Source organism: Schistocerca serialis, chromosome 1 (assembly GCF_023864345.2).
Source record: "Schistocerca serialis cubense isolate TAMUIC-IGC-003099 chromosome 1, iqSchSeri2.2, whole genome shotgun sequence".
NCBI classification, from domain to species: Eukaryota; Metazoa; Arthropoda; class Insecta; order Orthoptera; family Acrididae; genus Schistocerca; species Schistocerca serialis.
The window spans coordinates 1,255,202,567-1,255,225,168 of record NC_064638.1 but is presented as its reverse complement, the minus strand read 5'-3'; the positions used below and the strand labels follow the sequence as shown (position 1 = coordinate 1,255,225,168).

General features: G+C 40.3%; 1 protein-coding gene across 2 annotated transcripts in view; it reads left to right on the top strand.

Annotated features, from left to right (window-relative positions):
* Positions 1-22,602, top strand: part of LOC126419419 (E3 ubiquitin-protein ligase RNF123-like) — a 165,858-nt gene that overhangs the window by 5,611 nt on the left and 137,645 nt on the right. For both annotated transcript variants that reach the window (XM_050086618.1, XM_050086610.1), the window contains exons 2-5: positions 14,488-14,678; positions 15,425-15,663; positions 15,793-15,888; positions 21,420-21,564. In XM_050086618.1, coding sequence (XP_049942575.1) covers positions 14,584-14,678; positions 15,425-15,663; positions 15,793-15,888; positions 21,420-21,564 — 575 coding nt within the window. In that variant the 5' untranslated portion in view covers positions 14,488-14,583. The remainder of the gene's footprint in view (positions 1-14,487; positions 14,679-15,424; positions 15,664-15,792; positions 15,889-21,419; positions 21,565-22,602) is intronic.

The window sequence follows — 22,602 nt, the reverse complement described above, 5'->3', positions numbered from 1 at the left end:
TCTTCTGATGTTAAACCTATTACTTCCAAATCATTCTTAACCGAATCCAGGTACCTTCTCCTTGGTCTGCCCCGACTCCTCCTACCCTCTACTGCTGAACCCATGAGTCTTTTGGGTAACCTTGCTTCTCCCATGTGTGTAACATGACCCCACCATCTAAGCCTGTTCACCCTGACTGCTACATCTATAGAGTTCATTCCCAGTTTTTCTTTGATTTCCTCATTGGACACCCTCCTGCCATTGTTCCCATCTACTAGCACCTGCAATCATCCTAGCTACTTTCATATCTGTAACCTCAACCTTGTTGATAAGGTAACCTGAATCCACCCAGCTTTCGCTCCTATACAATAAAGTTGGTCGAAAGATTGAACGGTGCACAGATAACTTAGTCGTGGTACTGACTTCCTTCTTGCAAAAGAGATTAGATCGTAGCTGAGCGCTCACTGCATTAGCTTTGCTACACCTCGCTTCCAGTTCTTTCACAATGTTGCCATCCTGTGAGAATATGCATCCTAAGTACTTGAAACCGTCCACCTGTTCAAACTTTGTTCCTCCTATTTGGCACTCAATCCGTTTATATTTCTTTCCCACTGACATTACTTTCGTTTTGGAGATGCTAATCTTCATACCATAGTCCTTACATTTCTGATCTAGCCCTGAAATATTACTTTGCAAACTTTCAATCGAATCTGCCATCACAACTAAGTCATCCGCATATGCAAGACTGCTTATTTTGTGTTCACATATCTTAATCTCACCCAGCCAGTCTATTGTTTTCAACATATGATCCATAAATAATATGAACAACAGTGGAGACAGGTTGCAGCCTTGTCTTACCCCTGAAACTACTCTGAACCATGAACTCAATTTACTGTCAACTCTAACTGCTGCCTGACTATCCATGTAAAGACCTTTAATTGCTTGCAAAAGTTTGCCTCCTATTCCATAATCTCGTAGAACAGACAATAACTTCCTCCTAGGAACCCGGTCATATGCCTTTTCTAGATCTATAAAGCATAGATACAATTCCCTGTTCCACTCATAACACTTCTCCATTATTTGCCTAAGCTAAAGATCTGGTCCTGACAACCACTAAGAGGCCTAAACCCACACTGATTTTCATCCAGTTGGTCCTCAACTAATACTCGCACTTTCCTTTCAACAGTACCTGAGAAGATTTTACCCACAATGCTGATTAAAGAGATACCTCTGTAGTTGTTTTCTGTTTCCATGTTTAAAGATTTGTGTGATTACTGCTTTTGTCCAGTCTGATGGAACCTGTCCCGACTCCCAGGCCATTTCAATTATCCTGTGTAGCCATTTAAGACCTAACATTCCACTGTATTTGATGAGTTCCGACTTAATTTCATCCACCCCAGCTGCTTTATTGCACTGCAATCTATTGACCATTTTCTCCACTTCCTCAAATGTGATCCTATTTCCATCATCATTCCTATCCCATTCTACCTCGAAATCTGAAACATTACTGATTGTATTTTCACCTACATTGAGCAACTCTTCAAAATATTCCCTCCATCTGCCCAAGGCATCCACAGGATTCACCAGCAGTTTTCCTGACCTGTCCAAAATACTTGTCATTTCCTTCTCACCTCCCTTTCGAAGACTGCTAATTACACTCCAGAATGGTTTTCCAGCAGCTTGACCCAATGTCTCCAACCTGTTTCCAAAGTCTTCCCAAGATTTCTTCTTGGATGCTGCAATTATCTGTTTGGCTTTGTTTCTTTCTTCAACATAACTTTCTCTGTCTACCTGAGTTCTAGTAAGTAGCCATTTTTGATACGCCTTCTTTTTCCTTTTACCGGCTGCCTTGACTGTGTCATTCCACGAAGCTGTTTGCTTCATCCTACTTTTACACACTACTGTTCCAAGACATTCTTTAGCCACTTCTAGTACTGTGTCCCTGTACCTTCTCCATTCCTTTTCCAGTGACTGTAATTGACTACATTCAACTAACTGGTACCTTTCTGAGATCACTGTTATGTACTTGTGCCTGATTTCCTTATCCTGAAGTTTCTCCACTCTTATCCTCCTACATATGGACCTGACCTCCTGCACTTTCGGCCTCACAATCCCAATTTCACTGCCGATTAAATAATGATCAGTGTCATCAAAGAATCCCCTGAATACATGTGTGTCCCTCACAGCCTTCCCGAATTCCTGATCTGTTATTATATAGTCAATGACAGATCTGGTTACCCTGCCTTCCCAAGTATACCAGTGAATGTTCTTATGTTTAAAAAAGGAGTTTGTGATTACTAAGCCCATATTGGCACAGAAATCCAAGAGTTGTTTCCCGTTCCTGTTGGCCTCCATATCCTCTCCAAATTTACCCATAACCTTTTCATACCCTTCTGTTCGATTTCCAATTCTGGCGTTAAAATCACCCATGAGCAGAACCCTGTCCTTGTCCTTTACTCTAACAACTACATCACTGAGTGCCTCATAAAAACTATCCATCTTATCTTGATCTGTCCCTTCACAATGCGAATATACTGAAACAATCCTAATTTTCTTGCTAGACACTGTCAAGTCTATCCACATCAGTCGTTCATTTACATACCTTATTGCAACTACGCTGGGTTCCATTTCTTTCCTGATGTAAAGCCTTACACCCCATTGTGCTATTCCTGCTTTGATTCCTGACAGGTAGACCTTGTATTCTCCCACTTCCTCTTCTTTCTCACCCCTTACCCGAATGTCACTAACAGCTAAATCGTCCAGCCCCATCTAACTTGCAGCCTCTGCCAGCTCTACCCTACTTATTAAAAAATCACCTGTCCTGTCGCAGATTTTGCTAGATACCCCATACCATTTTACTTTTGATAATAAGCATAGATACGCTTCTGAGTCAAATACTTTTTGCAAGTTGAGAAATACTGCATCTACCTGACTCCCTTGATCCATCGAGTTCAGCATTTCATGTGAGAAAAGTGCGCGTTCGGTTTCACATGATAGATGTTTTTGAAAACCATGCTTGTTGGTGTGGAGAAGATCATTCTTTTTCAAGATAACTCATTATGTTTGAGCTCAGAATATGTCCTAAGTTTCCACAAAAAGTCATTGTCAAAGATATTAGATGGTAATTTTGTGGACCACTTGCGTTACTTGATTTGTAAACAGATGTGATCTGTACTTTCTCCCAACAACTGGGCATAGGTTTTTGTTTGAGTGATTTACAGTGGATTATAGATAAAAGAGGGGGTAACTCAGCCACAAATTCAACACAGAATCTGATAGCACTTGTGCTTCGTTCAGTTTTAACGATTTCAGCTCTTTGTCAATGCCACTGACATTAATACCCATTTCAATCATCTTTGCAATGGCATAAAGATTATTTTGGTGCAATCTCCTGTGTTTTTCTTTGCAACGGAGAAGTTTAAAATTGAGTTAAACATTTCTGCCTTTGCTTTGCTACCTGAAATTTCATTTCTTGTCTCATCTGTGAGTGTCTGGATCCTAACTTTGGCTCCCCTATCAGTGTTTACATAAAATCAGAATTTATTTGGGTTTTGTGAATGATAATTCTACAATATTTTGGTACACTAGTCATTGAAGGCTTCTGCATTGTTCTCTTTGCAGCCTAACATGTTTCCCTTTGCTTTGTTTAATACCTGTTTGTGGTAGTCTCCTTGTCTTTAGAGGTTTCTTTACAGTGACTGTATACCATGGAGCATTCCTTCCACCATGAATTGCTCTTCTGGGTGCATTCTGTCCAGTGCATAATCAAATATTCTTTTAAACTTGAGTCGTGGTTCATCTGCCAGCTCCTGTCCTGAGCTGAAAGTTTCAAGTTCCTCGTGGAGCTATGACATTGTTGCATCTTTATTGAGTCTGCTGAATTATATAAGTCTTTCTGCTTGTTGCAGGTGTCCTTTGTACTTTGCAATCATTGTTACTATAACTGACCCAAACTTGCTGATACCAGTTCCATTGTCAACAACCTCAAAGAGATCAGGTCTGTGTATTGCCATTAGATCTAATATATTTACATCGTGAGTGGGGTTCAGAACTACCTGTTCTAGGTAGTTTTCAGAGAAGGCATTTAGTAGTGTCTTGCTGGATGTCTTGTCATGCCCACAACAAAACTTTAGGTATCCCTATTGATTGTTGGATGATTAATGTCTCCTTCAATGGTTACATTATGATGGGGGAACTTACACTCTACTGAACTGAGATTTATTCTAAAATTTTAACCTACATGAAGAGGTGAGTCTGGTGGTACATACAAGGATACAATTACAATTTTTTCGTCATCTCTGATACTGAGTCTTGCCCAAACTATCTCACATGTAGCTTCAATTTCTATATTGGTAGAGTTGAGTGTCTTGTGTACTGTCACAAACACCCTGCCTCCGTTTCCCATTAGCCTCACCTTTCCATTTGCACTTTAAATTTTCCCAAAAATCTCACTGCTGTCAACTTCAGGTTTGAACCAGTTTCCTGTACCTGTCTTATGTGAGCTTCACAGGTTTTTAGTAGCTCTTTAAGTTCTGGCACTTCTTTGCAAATGCTTCGGCAGTTAACCGCTAGGAATTTAATGCTATATCGACCTGGGGTGAATGGGGCTGCTATACTGTAGAGGTAGTGAAGTGGCGTGTTGTTTAGGCAGGGGCTAGGAAAACTCTGCTGCAAGATAAACATATTTTATTTGGTCTCGAAGTACAATATTGAAGTGCTGCGATGCCCCCAGATATGTCCTCTGCAGGCTCGTGGTCTGCCTGCAGTGCCACAGACTTTGGAAGGTCATGATAGTAGGATGGCCATTTGAATTCATGTCCTACTTTGCTGACACTGTTTACCCCACTTGGCAGTGTGTGCCTGAGTTAACAGTTTTTATAACTGTGACTGGTCTGGTGGAGATGGCTGACCAGACCACTGTCATCTGCTTCCTGGCCCATAGCGTGATAGAGACTTGTGTGGACCTGATGTTGTGGAGGGTGCTGCACATAACTGTGCTTGAATCGGAAGGTATTTGTAGTGAATAATGACATGTGTGTTGTGCTGATACACTGCTTTGAAGCATGTTAAACTCAACACCCTTGTGTCTCAGTCGTGTGGAAATACTCCGGGTGTTGGTTCATAGTTGCATGGTCTTTCTGCAATATCACGATGATGGTGCAGCTTGGCAGAGCCACCTTGTGGTGTACGGACAGGATCACTTGTGAAAGTACATGTCAACACCTCTGCTCTTGCCTCCTTGCTTTACATTAGTGGAGTTGCTTTTCACTCAATAATGCCTAAATTAGTAATGGTGCTACATACCTCCGCTCTGTCGGAAGACCCGGGCCCCTTGTCTGAACCCATGACTAGTCTGCAGCTAAAGACTTCACATACATAGTTACAACATAATTATATATAGTTGTCCTCCTACATTAAGCAACAAATTTCAGAATCCCCGCATTCCCTCTATGATTCTTAGCCCATCTGGTCGTCCATCCATATTTATGCTACTACATAAAACCTCTGGTCTCCTTTGAGCTACCTCATAAGTATTACCCCCTCCAAAACACTAAACTACTACTTACATGAATATCCATTCATCATACTCTTATGGTGTCTTGTGCAGTAACCAACAATGCTCATTTTAACACCACACAGGGTTCCTTGTCTTCTGACTCACAATTAATTACATACTTCAATACGTCTCTCTTATTATTGTATCCAGGGTTTCGATTACCTCTCATCGTGCCCTGAAATGAGAAATGTCATGCCCACTATCCTTCTCACCTGCTGTCCACCGAACCTACACAATATACTCGTCCATCCTTACACAACCCCTGCTCCCAATCCCTTACCTCATGGCTCATACCCCTGTAATAGACCTAGATGCAAGACCTGTCCCATACATCCACCCACCACCATGTACTCCAGTCTGGTCACTAATGTCACCTATCCCATCAAAGGAAGGGCTACCGGTGAAACCAGTCATGTGATCTACAAGCTAAGCTGCAACCACTGTGCTGCATTCTATGTAGGCATGACAACCAACAAGCTGTCTGTCCGCATGAGTGGCCACTGACAAACTGTGGCCAAGAAATAAGTGAACCGCCCTGTTGCTGAACACATTGCCAAACATGATATCCTTCATTTCAATGACTGCTTCAAAGCCTGTGCCATATGGATCCTTCCCACCAACACCAGCTTTTCTGAATTGCGCAGGTGGGAACTTTCCCTGCAATACATCCTACATTCCCGTAACCCTCCTGGCCTCAACCTTCGTTATTAGCTGTTCTCATCCATCTGGCCCCTACCCTGCTCCCATTCCAGCACTACACAGCCGTCATTCTCCATCACACCCAACCTTTTATATTTTATTTTATTATTTATTTCTCTCCTCTTGTGCTACTTCCCACCCCTCCCCCCTCCCCACCTCTCCCATGTCCGCCGCCCAGCCTGCAGCACTTCACTGTCCGCCACCCCCACCATACTATCCCTCCCCCTCACCGCCCCAGTCTCCTCCTTTCCCCCACCCAGTCGCCACTTCCATCATGCGCTAGTGCTGCCGCTTGCAGTGTGCTTTCAGTTGTGTGTGTGTGTGTGTGTGTGTGTGTGTGTGTGTGTGTGTGTGTGTGTTGTTGGCAAAGGGCATTGGCCAGAAGCTTTAAGTGTGAAAATCTTTTTGTTGTGCCTATCTGCGACTCAGCATCTCTGCTATATGGTGAGTGGCAACTTTCCTTCTCATAATATTGAAATATTTTGTTGGGTGGACATGGGAACACGTAAGTCATGTGCTACAAAGTGCCATGTTCAGAAACACATCTTGAACACTGTACTCCAAATCACTTGTGCTTGCACCAGTATTGTGCTCTTGTCTTCAGATCAGCCACAGATCACCATTTGTCCTACCTTACAGAGTGGACAAGCCTTCGAACTCACAGTCTGTCATGAAGGGTGGATGTCCAGCACTTTGTTACTTACTTGGGCTTTCACTGTCCTCCAGCCACGTATGACAGAGGCTTATGGCAGTAGTATATGAACAGTGAACCAGCTTAATCATTTCCAAGATACTTCTGTCCAGGTCTTAGGCCACAACAACAAGACCTTTGTCAGAGTTGTTTATTATAGTGGATTTCATCAGTAGAAAGATTTTTTCATTCATCTCTGCTGTATTTATATGTTTTCCTTACCACATCAGGAACTCGGAATGCCATCAAGTAGCATTAAATCTTGCAGTGAGCAGTGATCATAAATTTTTGTCTTGTCCATCTGTATATTAACTGTATATCTACTATAACTTGAATGATAGGTGTTGTTAAAAAACTTCTGCTTACAAGTCTGGAGTAAGTATGAAAGTGCTGGTGGCCAGTGGACCACGGTCAGTCCCTTGTGTGTGGCTATAGCTGACATAATTGTGTCTATTTGTTTTATCCTCTGGATACTAATCATGGGCAGTGATATGCTCCACTTCTATGGTGACGAAATTCACTGGTTTTTAAAATTTCAGGACAAAAGAAACTTTCACATGACTGGTCACAGCCAAGTGACATAGCTTGATGAAACTTGGACCGTACATAAAAAGAGCTGCTACAGTATAGTACATAAGGTAACTGAAAGAAATAAGCAATCAAGTGAACAGATTAGAATTCTATTCAAAGATAATAATTACACTGAAGTCACCTTGATTCACGATGGACCCCTGGATATTACCGAAGGTGGGACGTGATTCTGAACCCATTGACTGTGGCTGACTACTACTGCATTCCAACTGCGCCGTGCCCTGGGTGCGATTGACTGCCACAGCAGTTCACCACTGCCATGCCCCAGGTGCTGCCAAATACTGTAGAAGTTCTGAGATGTTCGCTCGCCTATAGTGTAGCTGCGCTTGAATAAGACGTCTGTTTGTTTGCAGCGCCACTGGCGGACTCTCTCCACACCTTATCGCTTGCTCTAACTGCAACACATGTCATTTCAATATGCGGAACACGACTATATTTGACAACGATGTCAGCACTTTTGGCGGACCCTCACAGCACTTGTACGAGTGATTTGCTTTAGGCACAACAGATGACACGACTGTGATTTCTGTCGAACTGCAGTTTCGCACCTTTCTGCAAGAGACTATCCTTGGTTCAGACATCAGTCACCTGTTATTCGCTTGTGTTTGCATAGTGAATTTACATATTGTGATGACATGTAAAAAGCTCCTCGCCTCCGAAGAGGTAATACAGATGTTGATGGAGAGTGACTCTGAAGGATCGCTGTGCTCATCAATAAACGGCGATTCAGGTGAAGAAGCTTCTCTTACAAATAGTTCACAATCTACAGACGTTGTTGATTTTCATTCATTTCCGTCTGTAATTACTAGTGCAAAGCCTACTACATCGAGAGGAAGTTCACAGCTGGTTTTATTCTATTCAACACTCATCATCTTCAAATGAAGATGCACAGTGACCCACAAGGATGACAGAAAACAAATGGAGCAATAAAAAACTTTTTATTCTTGTTTTGAGAGAGTAGTAAGTCACTTTTGTGAACGTCTTTATTTGTATGTACATTATAATAAAAATGCACCTCACTCAAAAATGAAGTGTAAATATTGTAAATAAATACCCCAATTCATCCAAAGCCAGTCCAAAGGCCAGAACAAAATAGAAAGCTGAAAAACTGCAAGCGTGTTGGAAGCATTGCACGTGGCGAGCGCGCCAGATGCATTCAGCACCCCGCGCACGGCGAGTGGCGTGACAATGCAGCACACAAATTGCAACAGCCAGTGTTGCGCATAGCAGTGAAAGGATTAATAGTGTGTGTGATCACCACGGTCAATAACACATGTTCTGTAATGTGCTCCCATGCTGGTCACATGGTTGGTAAGGGATTCTTGTGGTAGGCTGTTCTATTCCTCCACTAGCGCGGTGGGCAACAGCTGCATCATTGTTGATGTGTGTGTACATGCTGCAATATCTTTCTCTTCAAGAATTCCGCATGTACTTGGTAAAATTTTAAGTCAGGAGAACAGGCAGGGCTGTCAATTTCTTCTCATTCTGAGAGATTCTCAATGTTTGCCGTTTGATGTGGTTGGGAATTATATCATCCATAAAAATTGGCAAGTAAGACTCACGCACTGAGAGTTCCTTGCAAATTTTATATATGGGAATTGAGAATCTCAACAATTTTTGCCTGATTTAAATATAGAAACTTGCAAGATATTGATCCCAGAAATTCCAACACCATATCAAAATATCTACAGTAGCTCCTCATACTAAAATGGACATACAAAGAGAAGCGAGCAGAGGACTTCAGTTTAGGTATTTAGATGTAGAAGACTTATTAAAACACCTTTATTTACTTACTAAAACATCACTAAAACTTACAACTCACGTTTGAATGCAGTAATGTATGTGTATTATGCTTTTGAGAGATGATGAATGCAGTGAATTTCTAATGGCAAAAAGTTATTTTTATGTTATATAATTACAGTTTAACAATTTTCAGATCATTTTGCTTTACTTGTACTGTGAAACCTTGCTTCTTACAAAATTTCATGATTCTAGTTCAACGGGAAGTACCCTGTAGCTTTTTGATGTGAGTTTTTGAGTATCACAATATATAACATAAATATCCACATATTGTGATTGCATTGACACAGAAGTTTAAAATTTTTACATCAAAATTTTTACAGTAGACCTTAATATGTGACATAAATTTGAACTTGATATGTGTACCCCTTTCTGAGAAAAAGAGCTGTAAATAGTTGGACAGTCAGACAGACTACAACAAGGTGAACCTATAAGGGTTTCTTTTTTACAGACTGAAGCATGGAACCCTAAAAATAAAGTCAAGGTTGAATGCACCACTAAAAAGATCCACATGGGGAAGGAGTACACTGTCACAATACCATTGAGCATTGAGTGCACCATCTTCAAAGGTTTGGAGTTCAATATTTCCATGTAACATTAACTGAGATGACAAATGCCAGGGGCACTTCCTAACATCGTGTCAGACCTTTTGCACAGCATAGTGCAGCAACTCAATGTGGCACGAACTCACCAAGTCGTTGGAAGTCCCCTGAAGAAATATTGACCCATGCAGCCTCTATAGCCATCCATTATTGCAAAAGTGTTGCAGGTGCACGATTTTGTGCATGAACTGAACTTTTAATTATATACCATGAATGTTCAATGAGATTTGGGTTGCCAGATCATTCTCTTGAATTGTCCCCAATGTTCTTCAAACCAATGACAAACAATTGTAGCCTGGTGATATGGCGCACTCTCATCTACAAAAATTCCATTTTTTATTTTACTCCAAGGAGCCAAACATTACCATTTCTAGTCAATGACTGGTTCAGTTGGACCAGAGGACCCAGTCCATTCCATGTAAACACAGCCTACACCATTATCGAGCTACCATCAGCTTGCAGAATGCATTGTTGACAGCTCAGGTCAGTGGCTTCATGGGACCTGCACCACACTTGAACCCCATCATTAGCTCTTACCAACTGAAATTAGGACTCATCTGACCAGACCACAGTGTTCCAGTCGTCTGGGTCCAACCTGTGTGGTCACTATCCAAGAAGAAATGCTGCAGGTGATGTCATGCTGTTAGCAAAGGCACTTGCATTGGTTGTCTGATGCCATAGCCCTTTAATGCCAAGTTCCCCACACTGTCCTAATGGGTAATATATCATATTTTCCACATTGATTTCTTGCAGTGTTGCTTGTCTGTCACCAGTGACAACTCTACTCAAACACCCCTGCTCTCGGCTGTTAAGTGAAGGCTGTCAGCCTCTGTATTGTCTGTGGTGAGAGGTAATGCCTGAAATTTGGTATTGTTGTCACACTCTTGACACGGTTACTTGGAATATTGTATTCCCTAACGATTTCTGAAATGAAATACTCAATGCGTGTAGCTCCAAATACCATTCTGCATTCAAAGTTTCTTAATTTGTGTTGTGCAACAATAATCATGTTGGAAACCTTTTCACATGAATTGCCTGAGTACAAATGACAGCTCTGCCAATGCACTGAGCTTTTATACCTCATATATGCAATGCTACTGCCATCTGTATGCATATCACTATCCCATGGCTTTTGTCACCCCATTGTATGTCTCAACACACCATAACACCTGGACTACCAAAATAGTCATGTTTGAATTTGTTCGTGGGTGCATTATACGTTCTCACCTCTCACCTCTCCGTGCACAGGAAACAATGCTCTTGGCTCCATCGCAAACTGTGCCACCGATGTGCAGGTATCCCAGAAAATAATTGACTGATCGTTGGGAATAGAGACCATCCCAGGCAGCTTCCATACCACTGTGGAGCATGAGACTCCATGCCTTGCGGTAGTATTAAATATGGTTGCAGTAGCACCCACTGTTTGATGTGGGTCTCTTCTTGCCTGTTGCAAAATGTGCCAGTATCTGCTGCTGTAAGTTGACCTTCAGGCAGCAGTGCCTGTGGTTTGGAACACTCTCCATGCACAGGAAACAATGTCGTCAGTGATACCAAACTCCTGGGCTGCACTTATCACACTTTGTCATTCTTTCAGTTTCCCCATGATACTACCCCATGCGAAGCCATACAGATATTGTCTCCAGCTCATGTAGTGAAGAACACCTCAACATGGCACGTAACTGCTCACTAGGCCTGTAAATGCTCACTAATTGACACACACACTTGTAACTGCTCACTAGGCCTGTAAATGCTCACTAATTGACACACACACACTTTATTCCTCTCCCTTCAACTACTTTGTGTTACGGGGCCAGCTGCATTTGGTGCAGTGTCATGCCATGTGATTTCCAGCTTTCTGTGCATGACTGGGACACATCTGGAAAGATGTTACCACACTTTCTTTCATTTTCACCAGGCAGTTAATATGTTTGGTACTTCATCTGCCTTTGCAGGCAGTGTATTATCTATGTAGTGGAACTTATAGATTTGGTGATGATCATATTAGTGCACTGTTTGAGTGCAATCTCATGAGTTTGTTTGAATGATGCTGCTTTTACATTAACTTAGTGATGTGTTGATTTCACATTCTGAATTTTTATAATTTACTTTAAGTTGTAGTACAATTAAAGCCACTGAATGAAGGGAATAGTCAACACTGTGATATACCTGTGCAGAGAGGCTTACAGATTACGAAAGACAATCGTTCATCAGTGTTAATACTTGTAAATGAACCAATGCTTGTGAATTTCACATACCACATTCTGTCTGATTTTTTTTTTTATGAACTCACAGCTTGAATACGGCATGTACCATATGTGTTCACAGCGGCGGGTCAGTAATTTGCTAAGTGTGTGCAACTCCACGCCACATTTTTATCAGGGTTGTAAATCTGCAAGGTAGACTTCAAATTTCTGAGTGTTGTGTGTAGGTTATGGATTACCTGTCTTAATTTTTCATATTCTCTTTACTGATTTCACAGTTAGTCATCATGAGAGTATAACAGAAATGATCTGCAAACCAGTGGGAGACACTACAGGGGAGGCACTGTACACCATGTAGAACTTTAGTCCCAGCATTCCAAGAGCCAACACACTAATACAAATCAAGAGCCATATCACATCCTGCAGCTTATCTCTCATCTAATGACGATAAGGGAAAAATTGGAGATGTTCATATCTCTGTAGAAGGGTATCAACAATCGTTTTTTCTTGTGCGCTGTCTGCAAATGGAACACAAAAGTTGAAAATCACTCTAGTGCATCTACTTCCAACACGGGAAAAGGTACAATGGATTGTGGAGTACAATAATAAACGAACAATGTAGCATCAACTTTTTGTATTATGAAGCAACTTCTTTAGAATGTATATAAAGACAGTATTATACGCGGTGGGTAAACTGAATGACATTGCATTGCTTTAAACAGACTGACCTTATATTCAGGAAAATGATGGCTCTAATTCCATCAGACCATCCTGATTTAGGTTTTATGTGGAGAGGAAGGGGTATGGAGGATTGTACAGAGTGTATCAAAAAGAATCATCCGATTTGGCATGTCTATATTTCTGAAACTAGTAAACATATACAATGAATTTTGTTTTTGATGAACAGGAAACAAAAAAAGTTTTTTTTCATATCTTTTCATAGGTGTTCAAAATGCACCCCTTGAGATGCATGGCATATGCCTATGCGGTATCAGATTGTTCCCACACTGCAGCGAGCATGTCTTGAGTTACTGCTTCCACAGCCGCTGTTATGCGATGTCTCAGTTCGTTCATTGTTGTTGGTAATGGAGGCACATAAACAGAGTCTTTTATAAATCCCCACAAGAAATAATCAGGTCTGTGGCCTTGGAGGCCAGTAATGTAAGGCTGAATCATTTGGTCCATTGCAACCGATCCATCGCTCAGTAATCCTTTGATTTAAAAATTTCAGCACTTCCAGATTCCAGTGTGATGGTGCCCCATCCTGTTGGTAAATCAGTCTCCAACTGTGGGAGAAGAAAGTTCTCAACCATATTGAGATATGTGCTTCCTGTAACAGTGTTCTCGGCAAAGAAAAGTGGAGCCTACACCTTTCCCCGTGAAACTGCACAAAACTATTTAATTTTGGAGAGTCCCTCTCATGTTGTACAACTTCATGTGGTTGTTCCGTACCCCATATTCTCACATTATGACAGTTCATCTTTCCATTTAAAAGGAATGTTGCCTCTTCACTAAACACTAAGTGTGGAAGAAAACTGTCATATCTTGCCAAGAACAAAACTACAGAACTCCACACATTGTTGTTTATCACCTTCATGAAGAACTTGCATAGCTGAATTTTGTGTAGTTTCATATGTAAATGTCAACACAACACATGCCAGGTGGACATCAGGGCATGTTGAGGTGTCAAGCTGCATGTTGAACGGGTTTCTGCGAACTCCTTGTGAAACCATGGTGGATGCGTTATATGTCTGTGTCAGACACTCTGGGGCAGCCCAGCGATTTGCCTGTACACAAACAACTTGTTTCTTCGAACTGTTCTTGCCATTGTCCAGTGCTCTGTGCTGTAAGAGGGTCCACAGCATACCTAGGACTAAAGTCACCCTGAACAGTTATTACTAACCTGCACTGTGCAAAATATAGAACACAAAATGCCTTCTGTTGTCCCAACATCATTTTTATTAGAACTATTCCTACTGAGTGGGAACCATGTAAAACTCGAGAGTATGCTTTTTCCTAGAGTATGTTGTTCTTGCTCATATCTCAAGTAACATAATACTTATGATTTTTTAAAATCGGATTATTCTTTTTGATACACCCTGTATATTGAATAATATATGTTTGTAAAGATTACAGGTATGGGCATTTAAATGCTCTGCATTAAAGTTTGGCATGAAAATGATGGTATTGAGAGATGTAGAAACGTAATTGCCCTCAGATATGTTACTTTGGATCATTGCATCTTTTTTATTATTTCATGGAAAAGTAGAAATTATTTTTGAATATTCTGTATTATGGACTTTTTAGTCTCTCTTATTTGCCACTTTGTGGAATTTGAGTAAAATAAATTTATGTACTGCATTGCAGAGTATGGAGAACTCCTTTATTATTATTTTCAATGCACATAAACTATTTTGGAACTTCGGAAACTTTGAATAATACCACTAGCGTATCACTCAAGCCATGGAAGCAATTGAAATTATAAGTAATATATTTGGAGAAGATGTCGTGCTATTACATCAGCTGCTGTCAGTATATGACATGCCTAATAAATCTCGGTGAGTTGAAATTTGTGATCTTTTACTTTAATACTAAAATAATGAGAACCAGATTTGAAGATACCCAGATTACTAGTAGATTTTCAAATGTTATCTATTGATGACCTCTCATTGTTGATTTGCCCCAATTTGTATCATACTACTTCTTTCTTGTCCCATGGTTCTTCTTGTTTAGTAGTTGAACAGTCCTATTTACATTAAAAAAAAGGAACCAGGAATTTTTGTCTCTGATGGCTTTAGTTAGTACTTTCTTTGTGTCTATATCTTTGGTAAAGGTTTCTTTATCGATAATAAGCTGATCCACTGAGTGTTTATGTCTATTAAGCAATTTTTTATTTCTTTCAGTATTTAGTCTTGTGACTTCCATTTTGTTGTTTTCTTTTATAAGTAAGATGTCTATCTGTCAATAGCTTAAATTGTAAATCTTTTGTCTCTCTCCCTACTCTCTCGTCTCTCCCTACTTTTTCCTCTTCTGCCCTCTTTACACACTCTGCTTCGTCATCTGACCGACCCTTCGTCTCTCTCTCTCTCTCTCTCTCTCTCTCTCTCTCTCTCTCTCTAGAAAGTATAGGTGTGGGTGCATGTGCACCAGCACCTCTCTCTCCTTTTCTTTCATTATGTCACTTTACCCCGCTATCATTCCCCATTCCAGTTTCTCTCTGAATGTATGATATAGATTGTATACCAAAAATCCTATGTCATTATCATCAAAAGTAATAGCTGCAAAGTTGACAATCTTATTTCAGTACTGCAGTTTACCTGAGAACAATCAGTCAATGGCTGGAAGATGCTCTGAACAATATGAAAATGGATACTGATGAAAACATTCATTTTTGTGACAAACGTGAAGGGAGACTAGGTCCCTCTCATGTTTGTTTTGACATAGCATCTCACGTTGGACTCTTCGTGCTTGGATCAGACAGACTTAGTGTAAATTCCCAAGGAAATTTTAGTACAATACGTGCAAATGTCTGTCTTTACAAAGGTAACCATCTATTTTATTTCCAGCAAATTATGTTATAATATGTCTGATAATGCCATATTTGGAGACACGTTTATATGTCACTATCATTGCTAGAGCATGACATCCTGACAGCATACTGTTTTGTTTTAGGTAAATGGCAATACGAAGTACAGCTAGGATCCAAAGGTGTTATGCAGATTGGCTGGGCTACAAATAATTGCAGATTTACTCAGGAAACAGGTGTAGGTGAGTAGTGCTTGATTATTTTTTCTCTCTTCTGTAAAGATTTTTGAAACAGATAAGTGAGAATCAGCAGCTTCATTTGGTATGTGTTGTCATGAAGAGCCATACGTGTCATTCTTGAGGTTATTGCAGCATTGTTCCTGTATAGAAATATCCCGAGAATATTTAGACAATATTGTAGCCCAAGATCTATTCATGTATTGTAAAATAACAAATGGTGAGTTAAGTTAAAAAACCCAAGATCTAGTGATATATTGTAAAATAAGAAATGGTGGGTTCTACATCTACATTTATACTCTGCAAGCCACCCAACGGTGTGTGGCGGAGGGCACTTTATGTGCCACTGTCATTACCTCCTGTTTCTGTTCCAGTTGTGTATGGTTCACAGGAAGTACGACTGCCGGAAAGCCTCCATGTGTGCTCGAATCACTCTAATTTTACATTCGTGATCTCCTTGGGAGGTATAAGTAGGGGGAAGCAATATATTCAATACATCATCCAGAAACGCACCCTCTCGAAACCTGGACAGCAAGCTACACCGCGATGCAGAGTGCCTCTCTTGCAGAGTTTGCCACTTGAGTTTGCTAAACATCTCCGTAACGCTATCACGGTTACCAAATAACCCTGTGACAAAACGCGCCACTCTTCTTTGGATCTTCTCTATCTCCTCCGTCAACCCGATCTGGTACGGATCCCACACTGATGAGCAATACTCAAGTATAGGTCGAACGAGTGTTTTGTAAGCCACCTCCTATGTTGATGGACTACATTTTCTAAGGACTCTCCCAATGAATCTCAACCTGGTACCCACCTTACCAACAATTAGTTTTATATGATCATTCCACTTCAAATCGTTCCGCATGCATACTCCCAGATATTTTACAGAAGTAACTGCTACCAGTGTTTGTTCCGCTATCATATAATCATACAGTAAAGGATCCTTCTTTCTATGTATTCGCAATACATTACATTTGTCTATGTTAAGGGTCAGTTGCCAGTTAAATTTTTGCATGTTCTGTCGATCTTATTCACAACAACTCACAATGATGTGGAACGTGTCAGTAGGCTTACAAATAAAGTAAAATTCTGTATGAAAACAAGGCTACATGCTGAATATTTACATAACTGAATTTGTCTTTCTGTTTTAGCTTTCTTTAAAATACAAGAAACTTTGGTAAATGTAATCCAACAAAATACATGCTATACATTCAGTAATTCCTGCATGGTGTAGGCGTTGTGGAGCAGAAACTTTCAACCACCCTTAATACACAAGGGGGTTTATCAAATGTTTTTATGGCTGCATGCTCCATTCCTTTCTGCACAAGAGTGATGTTAAGTTGTGGATAGGGGAGACTATTTAGATTTCTACTGTTATATTTATGAGTGCTACCACAATAGAGGAGTGGTTCTGGAGAGGGACACAGCCTTTTCATTAGTTTCAAGGGCAACAGTCTGGATGACTGACTGATCAGGCCTTGTAACATCAACCAGAACATCCTTGCTGTGCTGGTTCTGCGAACAGCTGAAAGCTAGTGGAAATTAGAGCCATAATTTTTACTGAGGGCATGCAGCTCTACTCTATGATTAAATGATGATGGCGTCCTTGTGGGTAAAATATTCAGTAGGTAAAATAGTCCCCCATTCGGGTGTCTGGGCTGGGACTACTCAGAGAATGCCGTTATCAGGAGAAACAAAACTGAATTCCATGGATTGGAGCATGGAATATTAGATCCCTTAATCGGGCAGGCAGGTTAGAAAATTTAAAAAGGGAAGAGGATAGGTTGAAGTTAGATACAGTGCGAATTAGTGAAGTTCAGTGGCAGGAGGAACAGGATGTCTGGTCTGGTGCATACAGGATTATTAATATGAAATCAAATAGGGGTAATGCAGGAGTAGATTTAATAATGAATAAGAAAATAGGAATGTGGATAAGCTATTCTGAGCAGCATAGTGAATGCATTATCATTGCCCAGATGGACATGAAGTGCATGCCTACCACAGTTTATATGCGAAATGGCTCTGCAGATAATTAGATAAAAGAAATTACAGGGTTAAGACAGATAGCTTGACTTGTGGGATTGAATTGGAGCTATTGTTTTGTACCATCATTCCCAGAATTGAGTTAGCCTCTGTTTGGAGCCAAGTGAAAGGCTTAAACCTAGTCTTAGACAATTCTGTGTCAATCTTGGATGCAGATATCTTGAGCTCGTCTATGGGGTCGAGAAATGTAAGACTCCGCTGTAATAGGTCAGGCATGCACTACGTCTAGGAATCAGCTATCAGTGTAGGGGTTTTAGGATAGGGAAATCTCTTCATAGGCCGGAAAAGACGTATTCTGGATCTGGACAGAGAAGCATTCATCATAGCAGATTGAAGGAAGAAAATGTTAAAGTAGTATTACGTAACTGCAGGAGCATCTGTGGAAAGGTTCTGGAAGTAGTATCACTTATAAACAGTAGCATAGGGACAGAAAGCTGGCTGAAACTATATGTCAATAGTAATGAAATTCTAGACCCTGGCTGGAATATCGCAAAGATAGGTTGAATGCTGGTGGTGTAGTTGTGTTTATAGCAATAGAAAGTGTTAACAGAATCATCCGTCGGTTCTTGGTAGAACAACATTATAACAAATGAAAAGCACCAGTTTGCTTTTGTTCTACAATATTACTTCTGTTGCGTTAACCGGTTTTCAGCTTAAAAGGCCATCTTCAGACGTTTACTCTAAAGGTGGCCTTGTAAATTGAAAACCAGTTAATACAATAAAAGTGATATTGTAGAACAAAAGCAAACTGGTGCTTTTCACCTATTAATAGAAAATGTGAAATATCTAGTGAGACCAGTACAGATTCAGAATTCGAAATAATGTGGATATAGATAAGTGTTAAAGGTGCCCTTGTAGACCGTCATCTGAGGGGAACCTCGGAGAATATTTCGCATAAATTTCCTAGTCTTGTTATAATTTTAGATGGAGATTTTTAACTTACTGGCTATAGACTGGGAAACTCAAGTGATTAGGGCAGGTAGTAGGGACAGAGAATTGAGGGAAATAAATTGATCTAAGTGCCTTATCTGAAAATTACCTTGAGCAGTTAATAAGAGAACTGACTCATGAAGATAATGTCTTAGATCTGCTGGTGACAAACAGACCTGAACTTTTTGAATCAGTTTGTGTAGAAGAGGGAGTCAGTGATTATAGGATGTTTCAGCACCACTGAATTACAGCTGTAAGTAGGAATATGAGGAAAGTTAGGAAGATCTTTCTGTTTAGCAAGAGTGAAAAGAGACAGATTTCAAATCACCTGATAGATCAAGGTGAAAATTTTACCTTCAGCACTAGCAGTGTTGACCATCAGTATACAAAATTCAAGAGCATCGTATAATACACTTTAACAATATTAGGAAAAGAATGCTACTCACCATAAAGATGACCCATTGAGTTGCAGACAGGCACAAAGAAAAGACATTGTTGCACCTGTTCTCAACTCGACAGGTCATCTTTACGGTGAGTAGCAATTTATCCTTTTCCTAAAATTGTTGGCATTCCAACTTGGGCTTTCCATTGTATAATACACTTCAGACTGGTACGTGCCAGGCAACATTGTATGAGGAATGGAAAAGGCCCACCTTGCTCTGACTACCATGTTGGAAAGCTGTTGTGAAAGCAAAGAGAGCTCCACTCTAAATTTAAACATAGGCAAAGCCTCACAGACAAGCCAAAATTATTGTAAGAAGCGCTGTATATGAATTCGAAAGTCCAAATCTCTGTACCGACTTGACAGAAAATCATATGTTAAAGCAGCAAATTGAAGCCTTATGTCCAAGTACTCTGTGACCATAATGGCTTAGAAGCAGAGGATGGAAGAAAAAGGCTAAAATACTAAACATCTTTTTCCAAAACTATTTCACAGGAGAAGATCGCAATATAGTTTTTCCTTTAAATTGTTGCACAAATGACAAAATGGCATATATTGAAATAAGTGACCAAGGGATAGAAAAGCAACTGAAATCTCTCACTAGAGGAAAGGCCACTGAAACTTATGGGATACCAGTTTGATGCTACACATAGTATACAAAAGAACTCACCCCTCTTCTAGCAGCAGCGCACCATAGTTCTTTTGAGGATGTTCCTAATGATTGGGAAAAACATGGTTAATTCCCATTTACAAGAAGGGTTGTTGAACAGATTTAACAAAATTATAGGTCTACATCTCTGATGTCAGTCTGTTGTAGAATTTTGGAACATGTTTTATGGTTGCTTATTATGACATTTCTGGAGACCAAAAACCAACTCTATAGGAAATACTATGGGTTCTGAGAACAACAGTTATGTGAGACCCATCTCACTCCATTCATCCATGAGACCCAGAAAGCAATAGATACAGTTGCCCAGGTAGATGCCATGTTCTTTGACTTCCAGAGAGTGTTCAATACAGTTTTGCATTAGCACCAACTGATCAAAATATGAGCTTACAGAATATGAGACCAACTGTGTGATTGGACTAAAATGCTCCCAGCAAACAAAGCAGAACACAGCATGTCATTGTGAATGGAGAGAGGTCTTCAGACATCAAAATAACTGCAGGCGTGTCCTAAGGGAGTGTAATAGACCATTATTTTTCATAATATACATAAATGACATAGTAAGTAATGTAGGAAGTTCCAGGAGGCTTTTTGTGGATGATGCCATTGTATGCAGAGAAGTTGCAATGCTAGAAAATTGTAGTGAAATGCAGGAAGACCTGAAGAGGATCGATGTTTGGTGCAGGGAATGGCAATTGACCCTCAATATTAACAAATGTAATGTATTGTAAATACATAGAGAGAAATCCCCTGTATTGTATGATTACATGGTTTCAGAGTGATCACTTCCTGTAGCTACTTCCATAAAATAGCTGGGAGTAATTGTATGGAGTGAATTGCTGTGGAACAACCACATAAAATTAGTTGCAGATAAGACAGATGATAAAGATTCACTGGAAGAATCCCCAGGAAAGGAAATGCAGTCCATCAACAAAGGGAATAGTTTACAAAACATTTATTCGACCGATACTTGCATACTTCTCATTAGTCAGGGATCAGCACCAGATAGGATTGAAGGAGGAAATAGAGAAGATGCAAATAGGAACAGCATGTTTCATTACAAGTTGATTTAGTAATTACAAAAGATCAGACATGATCAACCAACTCCAGCATCAGACTCTGCAAGAGTGGCATTATGCATCACAGTATGGTCTACTCTTAAAATTCCGAGTTTGTATATGTTCCTCCTACATATATCTTTTGATAAGGCCGTGAACATAAAATTAGAGAGATTTGAGTGCAAACCGAGGCTTACCAGCAATTGTTCTTCTCATGAACTGTAAGCAGCTGGAACCAGAAAAGGGGGGTATTGACAGTCGTACACAAAGTACCCTCTGCCATGCACTGTAGCGTGGCTGCGGAGTATAGCTGTAAATACAGATTTGAAACTTTGGATGAAACTGAAATTAAAGTGTAACTAACAAAGCTTTGTTTTTCTTTTTCTTGTATTTTTAGGTGATACTCTCCACTCATACGCTTATGATGGCAACCGGGTGCGAAAATGGAATGTTTCCACCTACAAATATGGTGAACCGTGGCTGAGTGGTGATATTATTGGCTGCACAATCGATTTAGACAGAGGTGCTGTAGGGTTTCATAGGTACAGCTGCATTTACAAAAATAGTTTTACTAGTTACTCTTAATCATAATGAAGAAGAGAATTTGTTTGATGTGATAAAGTTATTTTTTTTAGTTTCCACAGGAAGTAAAAGCAATATCCCAAAATTCAGTTAATGGATATTCTTAGTTTACAGAATGAAATTTTCACTCTGCAACTGAGTGTGCACTGATATGAAACATTTTGGCAGATTAAAACCGTGTACTGGACCGAGACTCGAACTGAGACTCGAACGTGGGACCTTTGCCTTTTGCCGGCAAGTCTCTACCAACTGAGCTATTTGAGAATAACTCATGACCTATCTTCACAGCTTTACTTCCCCTAGTACCTCATCTTCTACTTTCCAAACTTCACAGAAGCTCTCCTGTGAACCTTGCAAGAGTAGTACTCCTGGAAGGAAGGATACTGTGGAGATTTGGCGTAGCCACAGCCTGGGCTGTGAGTCGTGACTCTGAGTTGTGAATCGTGCTTGGGTAGCTCAGTTGGTAGAGTACTTGTCCACAAAAGACAAAGGTCTTGAGTTCAAGTCTCGGTCTGGCACACAGTTTTTATCTGCCAGGAAGGTTCATATTTAAAGTTTTTGTAATGAAATACCAAATAGAAAATTATTTAATTTTTTTCAGCTGGATTTACACAAGTGTAATTAAATTATGAATACTTTGCTGTTTACGAAAATAGGGCCCGGGTTCGATTCTTGGCAGGAGATTGGGTGTTGTGTGTCCATCATCATTTTCATCATCATTGACCCGCAAGTTGCCGAAGTGGCGTCAACTAAAAAAAAAAGGACTTGTAATACAGCGGCCGAACTCCCCTGCATGGGGCCTTCTGGCCAACAATGCCATACAATCATTTCATTTCATTTCGTTTCAATGAAAATATGACTGGAGATGAAATGTATGTCTGTTGACACAAAGACTGGCTGCCAGGTCTTTCAGGATGTGAACAGATATAAGCAGATTGTACTGACCCCAGACTCAGAGATTCAGAAGCACTCGGATGTGTACTGAGATTGTTGTGTTC